Consider the following 8,656-nt stretch of genomic DNA (forward strand, 5'->3'; position numbering starts at 1 on the left):
GCTCTCATATACACACTCTGTTTCCTGTGTGATTACCCAGAGTTCTTTGTGTCTGTATTCTCACGTTCAGGCCTTGTGGGTTAAATGGCACCATCATGGCATCGGCTGTTTTTAGAATGGCTGCGTCAGGGTAACAAGTGCTTTCATAAATGCATGGCTCGGGCCTCGTTTCACAAGAGCATTGTAAAATAAGCTTTCTCTTAACGACCCAGCCTTAACACATGTTACTTTACATATCGAATTTCATTGTCCAACATCAGTTTTACAATTTCTTCATTTTTGTGGCCACCTAGAGTAATGTTTTGCTTTTCAATAAAACCTTTCATGTTGGTATAAGAACATCGTACTACTTTATTTTCTGACAACTTTACAGGCTGTTTTCTATTCTGTTCAAATGAATTACGATCATCTAGAGGGGATTTTGAGCACCGTGGGTGGACGCCCTATTACGTTACGCACCCAATGCATATGGATGTCCGGTAAATTCATATCGTTCCGGTTACGCTGTCTGGCTCCATTTCTGACGGAAACACTGAGCTGCGTGTTTGCACCCGCACTTGTTGTCGTCCATGTAGCCTAAGCGGACACCTCCCTGTAGAGGGGATCAGGATCCGTGTTCACTGCAGGAGATGAACACCAGTTGGTTATCACACTGACCTGTATAAGAATTAGGCCCAGGACGATACCAGTATCGCAGTATTTTTTTTTGTATTCCTTGCCAAAAATGAAAGCACGAAGCAGACCATATGCTTTGGTCCCTTGTGTGCTGTAGCTTTGAAAATGCATTTATGTGGCCACATAATGTTTGTTTCCGTCATTAGAGGATATTCACATTGTGTACTATAGAAGAACAGCACCACACAGGTAGTCTCCATTACCAGCTCTTTGGCTGCTTCCCAAATAGCACCCTGTGTGATAACATCTATCATGTGAACAACAATGTGCAGTGTCGGCCTTTTTGTTTGTGTATGTGCCCATGAGTGTGTTTGAATACACATCAGTTTAAAGGTTGAGCCCTCGTGAGTTCACGCGTATTGTTAACCTATAGAGGTTGGATAACTGGGGTGCTGCATATTAAAACATGACTGTGTGTGTGTGTGTGTTTTGAGGGAGGTAGGTTGTCTCCCGCTCCATTCCTTTGACATTTGTGAGCCACAAGTTTCTCATACCATGTCTGGTATTTCTTAAAGGGTAGCAGTTAATGTCAGCCCAAAACCATAGAAATAGAATGGAGCAGACGGCCAACACATCACGACTTTTATTCAGTCTAGCTGCAGACCTAATAGTTCTTTGATGAGGGTCACAATGGCTGGGACTGGGATGGCAGACATCAATCTGAATGTGTTCCCAAAGTACTTGTGTGAAAGTTACCAGAAGGTAATATAGGCTTGGGCGGTATACCGTATACCGGGTATTTGGAAAAAGTCACGGGATGGTTTTTTCCAATACCGTTGAAACTATTTATTTGAAGTTTAATTCGTTTTTTAAAATTTAAATGTGAATATTTGTAGCTACTTTTTAAGTAAATACTTGCAGTCAACGTGTGCAATATGTTAGGCGATAAAGAAGATTGTGTACTTTATTGCACCTGTCACATCATTTTTCATTATGAAGCTTACTGGTTGTCCCCAGTCACGTGGAGATTGTTTACAAGCACACCATGACAAGAGACCGGAGCCTTGTGAGTCACAGTATGGAAATTATAGTATGGAATTTACAGCTAAATGTTTGACAGCTAGATATCTTGTAACTATTTAGTTAACTGTCTAAAATGTGCTAAATGCTCTGCAGTTGTGCATTTGGTCTGCTAATTTAGTAGCTAGTTAGCTATCTAGCTAAGTGTGGTTAGCTTCTTTCAAAATCAAGCATTCCCTTGGTATCAGCAGAGAATCCCCTCTTGGATCAAGAGCATTGCTGGCTAATTATTTGTTTTGTGCGTGCAGTATATATATTGACTGTATATATTGGTCATATAAAAAGTGAATTTAGTTAGCATTCTCTATTGGATTTTACATGTACTTGTTAGCATTTGCTAACCTTCGGATTACAGAGTACCTGTGGGGTGTGAAAACAGTGCCCCCTTGTGTTCAGTGCTGGGATTACTTAATATCCCAGTATGGCACAAGGTCGGTTTGATAATCTGGATACCTCTAGAAGGTAACGAGAGATGAAATTTGAGATAAAGTAATCAAATAGAAGAAAATGGCACTAGGGACCTAACACCCTCTGTCATTCTCTCAGGCCCAGATCCAATCAGCTGGCTACCTCAGGAGGGATGGAGAGAGAACAAGAGATGGAGAGAGAGAGAGAAGTGTGGAGATGGTGTGCAGTAATGACAATCTCCATGCTGTGACTTAGCAAATTGTGTTTCTTTGTGTTATTAGCTAATGGCTAATTAGCAGCTCTCTTAAATTGAATTTGTGTAGAATCCATATTATAGTCCCAACAGCCCCTTACACCAGTCCCTTGTTTGCACTGTTTTCCATGTAGCTGTGTGTACGCACCCGTATGTGTGTCAGTCCGCCTTTGTCCGCATGCCTTTTTGAGAGAGGAGGGAGGTGAGAGAGAGGGAGAATGCAAGTCAGCTTAGGCCAATTTAACCTTTCTCTGTTGTCGAGAAACTGATCACTAAAGTAGAGTCCTGCACTGGTCTTTTTTAAAATGTGTATTTGGAGCCGAACCTGCTCCTCGCCGGCCACTGATATTCTGAGCCCCGTCCGATATCCGGCGTATGGACAGATTTCTCTCTTCAACCCGACCCACCTGCATAGAATGAATTGCTATAAAGAGCCGATCAGTGACCAACCAAGTAACGTCATTTATTTAATTGTTTTTATGATCTCCAAAGTAGTAGGCTATTATCCCCCCCCTGCATAAACATGTATTTATCTGCCTATTCAACATTTGGATAAAATACGTTTTTTTACCATTTTTTATTAATTTTTTTACAATGAGAAAAGGCACAGTTGACAAATCAAATCGCTTTGATAAAGAGCCTTCTAATTAGACTTCTTACCTAATTTATAGCCTATATCCGACATAACAAAACCTAGGAAGGCTGGCTCAGAGAGAGATGAGAGATGAGAGGTGTGTGTGTGTGTGTGTTTTCCTCTGTTTGTCTTCCCCTGAAGGTTGACTTTATAAAGCCGTTGAGCCTAGGTTTGTTGTTCAGTGTGTGTTCTGTGGCCTGTGACCCTCTGGGTGGCTGCTGATTGGCTCCAGATGCTGGCATGTGGGACAGTCATTATGGGCCATGTTTGGAAGCACCGTTACAGAGATCATGCATATTATTTCTGGCTTATCTTTTGCAGTTATGTAGAATGCAAACATAGGAAGTGAGGAACTTGCCCCATAAGCTTTCCATAGTTGTGTTTCGATTTGTGTGATCTTCAGCGCCACCTGGTGTTTGTCAATTATCAATTGAGACCCTGCCTTCACTAAGCTATTCATTGGTGTAGCCTGACACCTTGTGGAAAGGATTTGCTAGTGCAATTGTACTGTCATTCTACCTGTCAAAAAAAAATCTGAAATCCCCTAATCGCAAAATAAAATGGATCAATCCCTGCATGTGGAATTGTTCAGATGATCCATAACGTCGTACAAGAGGAATTAGTGAGCTAATCTAAGTGTGTATGTTCTTGATTGATCCAGTGTGTAATGTGTAACTGTGTTTAATGAAGTAGTCTGTTATTGTGATATTGATCTACCTGTAGCCTATTCCCCTCTGTCCGTAATGATTAATGATGACCTTTGTAGAGACGTTCCCTGTCTGATCCTAATTGATCCTTTCCTCTCTCCCCCACTCCCTCTCTTTCTCTCCTTCTGTCTGTCCCTTAATCCCTCCCTCGATCTCCCCGTATCCCTCATTGTCTCCCTCTTCCCCTGTTCAATCTCCCCATTTCTTTCACTCGTTCTTTCAACCACCACTCCTCCCCCTCCCCTCTCTGTACAGAAACTCAAACGGCTGATTCCTGATGAGGTAGGTTGTGTGTTTGTGTGTGCCCACATCCCAGTCATAATCATCTGACTGTCTTTGTTGCATCTCATCTCACCCTGTAGTCCACTACTAACCCCTCCCCATGCCCCTCTATCCATACCACACTACAACCCCCATGAACCTGGTTGTTGCAGTAACACCCCATAATAACTCAACCATGTTGTCTGTACTACTCACCCTGGTTGTATCGACACATACTGTTGAATGGTGCCTGCCTGTCCGTCTGTGCCTCCCTGACTCCCCCCTCAGTGGTTGGTCTGAAGGGCCGGCCTAGGTTACAGGTTGGGGGGTTGTAGGTAGGTTAGGCCCAGGGCAGGAAGTCTGCTACTCAAAGGTTATTTTACTTTAAATGTATTTAACCTTTTTCTTTAACTAGGCAAGTCAGTTTAAGAACGACTGCCTACCCCGGTATTTACGGTATTACTGGTTTAGCACACAAGGTGTGTGGCAAATGATGCAAAAAAAGCCCATTGGGCCTCTATTACCAGAATGCTAACAGAATTAGCCCAAGTAATAGTGAATTTCCATGGAGGCTGCTAGCGGAAGAGCACAAATAAAAATAAACAAATTGCAAAGACAAGCAATCCAGCTCATGAAGTTATACACTTCATGGACAAAAGTATGTGGACACACCTATTTCAGCCATACCCGTTGCTGACAGGTGTATAAAACTGAGCACACAGCCATGCAATCTCCATAGACAAACATTGGCAGTAGAATGGCCCGTACTGAAGAGCTCAGTGACTTACAATGTGGCACCGTCATAGGATGGCACCTTTCCAACAAGTCAGTTAATCAAATTTCTGCTCTGCTAGAGCTGCTCCGGTCAACTCTAAGTGCTGTTATTGTGAAGTGGAAATGTCTAGGAGCCACAACGGCTCTACTGTGAAGTGGTAGGCCACACAAGCTCAGAGAACGGGAATGTTGAAACTGGAGGCCGACCGATTAATCAGAATAGCCGATTATTTAGGGCAGATTTCAAGTTTTCATAACAATCGGAAATCGGTATTTGTGGACACTGAATTTTAAATTATTATATATATTTTTTTACCACCTTTATTTAACTAGGCAAGTCAGTTAAGAACACATTCTTATTTTCAATGACGGCCTAGGAACGGTGGGTTAACTGCCTTGTTCAGGGGCAGAACGACAGATTTTCACCTTGTCAGCTCGGGGATTCAATCTTGCAACTTTACGATTAACTAGTCCAACGCTCTAACCACCTGCCTTACATTGCACTCCACGAGGTGCCTGCCTGTTACGCGAATGCAGTAAGAAGTCTAGGTAAGTTGCTAGCTAGCATTAAACTTATCTTATAAAAAACAATCAATCAATCATAATCACTAGTTAACTACACATGGTTGATGATATTACTAGTTTATCTAGCATGTCCCACGTTGCATATAATCGATGCGGTGCGCATTCGCGAAAAAGGACTGTCGTTGCTCCAACGTGTACCTAACCATAAACATCAATGCCTTTCTTAAAATCAATACACAAGTATATATTTTTAAACCTGCATATTTAGTTAATATTGCCTGCTAAAATGTCTTTTAACTAGGGAAATTGTGTCACTTCTCTTGCAACAGAGTCAGGGTATATGCAGCAGTTTGGGCCGCCTGGCTCGTTGCGAACTGTGTGAAGACTATTTCTTCCTAACAAAGACAGCCAACTTAGCCGAACGGGGGATGATTTAACAAAAGCGCATTTGCGAAAAAAGCACAATCGTTGCACGAATGTACCTAACCATTAACATCAATGCCTTCCTTAAAATCAATACACAGAAGTATATATTTTTAAACCTGCATATTTATTAACCAGGTGAAATTGTCACTTCTCTTGCGTTCATTGCATGCAGAGTCAGGGTATATGCAACAGTTTGGGCTGCCTGGCTCGTTGCGAACAATTTTTTTTGCCAGAATTTTACATACTTATGACATAACATTGAAGGTTGTGCAATGTAACAGGAATTTTTAGACTTATGGATGCCACCTGTTAGATAAAACACCGAACGGTTCTGTATTTCTATGAAAGAATAAACTTTTTTTTTTTTTCAAGATAGTTTCTGGATTCGACCATATTAATGACCGAAGGCTCGTATTTCTGTGTGTTATTATGTTATAATTAAGTCTATGATTTGATAGAGCACTCTGACTGAGCGATGGTAGGCACCAGCAGGCTCGTAAGCATTCATTCAAACAGCACTTTTGTGCGTTTTGCCAGCAGCTCTTCGCAATGCTTAATGCGTCACTCGCTCTGAGACTTGGAGTAGTTGTTCCCCTTGCTTATATTAAGTTAAAATAAGTGTTCATTCAGTATTGTTGTAATTGTCATTATTACAAATAAAATAAAAATGTCCGATTTCATTGGTATCGGCTTTTTTTGGTCCTCCAATAATTGGAATCGGCGTTGAAAAATCATAATCGCTGAAACGTGTTGTGCTTAAATTGTATGCCCTTGGTTGCAACGCTCACTACTAAATTCCAAACTGATGCCGGAAGCCACGTTGGCACAAGAACCGTTCGTCTGGAGCTTCATGAAATAGGATTCCATGGCCGAGCAGCCGCACACAAGCCTAAGATCACAATGCCAAGCGCCAGCCAGGAGAATGATACCTGCCCCAATGCACAGTGTCAACTGTAAAGTTTGGTGGAGGATGAATAATGCTCTGGAGCTGTTTTTCATGGTTCGGGAAACGCTACAGCGTACAATGCCATTTTAGACGATTCTGTGCTTCCAACTTTGTGGCAAAAGTTTTGGGAAGGTCCTTTTCTTTTTCAGCATGACCATGCCCCCAAGCACGAAGTGAGGTCCTTACAGAAATGGTTTGTCGATCGGTTTGGAAGAACTTGACTGGCCTGCACCTCAACCCCATCAAACACTTTTGGGATGAATAGGAATGCCGACTGTGAGCCAGGCCTGATCGCCCGACATTATTGTGTTATCTCACTAATGCTCTTGTGGCTGAATGGAAGCAATTCCCCGCAGCAATTTTCCAACATCTAGTGGAATTCTTCCCAGAAGAGTGGAGGCTGTTATAGCAGCAAAGGTGGGGACCAAATACATATTAATGCCCATGATTTTAGAATGAGATGTTCAACGAGCAGGTGTCCACAAACTTCTGTCTATAGCCATGTAGTGTGTACTGTATACAGTGCATTTGGATAGTATTCAGACCCCTTCACTTTTCCCACATTTTTTAGGTTAGATCCTTATTCTAAAATTGAAGAAAACAACAATTTAATCAATCGTCACAATACCCCATAATGACAAAGCAAAAACAGGTTTTCAAATCAAATTTACATAAGTATTCAGACTCTTTACTCAGTACTTTGTTGAAGCACCTATGGCAGCGATTACAGCCTCGAGTCTTCTTGCGTATGACACTGCAAGTTTGGCACACCTGTATTTGGGGGGTTTCTCCCTTCTCTGCAGATCCTCTCAAGCTCTGTCAGGTTGGATGGGGAGTGTTGCTGGGCAGCTATTTTTAGGTCTCTCCAGAGATGTTCGATCGGGTTCAAGTCCGGGCTCTGGCTGGGCCACTCAAGGACATTCAGAGACTTGCCCGAAAGCAACTCCTGCGTTGGCTTGGCTGTGTGCTTAGGATTGTTGTCCTGTTTGAAGGTGAACCTTCGCACCGGTCTGAGGTCCTGAGCACGCTGGAGCAGGTTTTGATCACGGATCTCTCTGTACTTGGCTCCGTTCATCTTTCCCTCGATCCTGACTAGTCTCCCAGTCCCTGCCGCTGAAAACATCTCCACAGCGTGATTCTGCCACCACCATGCTTCACCGTAGGGATGGTGCCAGGTTTCTTCCAGACGTGGCGCTTGCCGCTAAGGCCAGAGTTCAATCTTGGTTTCATCAGACCAGAGAATCTTATTTCTCGTGGTCCGAGAGTCTTTAGGTGCTTTTGATAACAGCCCACTTGGAGTTTATGTGCCTTTTTACTGAGGAGTGGCTTCCGTGCGGCCACTCTCTCGGACTGATTGGTGGAGTGCTGCAGATATGGTTTTCCTTCTGGAAGGTTCTCCCATATCCACAGAGGAACTCTGGAGCTCTGTCAGTGTGATCATCGGGTACTTTGTCACCTCCCTGACCAAGGCCCTTCTCCCCCGATTGCTCAGTTTGGCCGGGCAGCCAGCTCTAGGAAGAGTCTTGGTGGTTCCAAACTTCTTCCATTTAAGAATGATGGAGGCCACTGTGTTCTTGGAGACTTTCAATGCTGCAGACATTTTTTTGATACCCTTCCCCAAATCTGTGTCTCGACACAATCCTGGCTCGGGGCTCTACAGTCAATTCCTTCGACCTCATGGCTTTTGCTCTGACCTGCACTGTCAACGGTGGGATCTTATGTAGACAGGTTTGTGCCTTTCCAAATCATGTCCAGTCCATTAAATTTCCACAGGTGGACTCCAATCAAGTAGAAACATCTCACGGATGATCAATGGAAACAGGATTTACCTGAGCTCAATTTTGAGTCTCATTGTAAAGGGACTGAATACTTATGGGAATAATGTTTTTCAGATTATTATTATTTTTTGTAATACATTTGCAAAAATATATAAACCTGTTTTCGCTTTGTCATTATGGGGTATTGTGTGTAGATTGCTGAGGATTTTTTTGTTTAATCCATTTTAAAATGAGGCTGTAACGTAACAA

The 8,656-nt window shown here is 42.7% G+C and overlaps 1 protein-coding gene across 1 annotated transcript in view; it reads left to right on the top strand.

Moving 5' to 3' along the window:
* The window catches only part of LOC109910116 (protein diaphanous homolog 1), a 59,272-nt gene that overhangs the window by 37,403 nt on the left and 13,213 nt on the right, over window positions 1-8,656 (top strand). Inside the window, exon 2 of the mRNA XM_031797136.1 lies at window positions 3,953-3,979. Coding sequence (XP_031652996.1) covers window positions 3,953-3,979 — 27 coding nt within the window. The remainder of the gene's footprint in view (window positions 1-3,952; window positions 3,980-8,656) is intronic.

This window comes from Oncorhynchus kisutch, linkage group LG19 (genome assembly GCF_002021735.2).
Source record: "Oncorhynchus kisutch isolate 150728-3 linkage group LG19, Okis_V2, whole genome shotgun sequence".
NCBI lineage: Eukaryota > Metazoa > Chordata > Actinopteri > Salmoniformes > Salmonidae > Oncorhynchus > Oncorhynchus kisutch.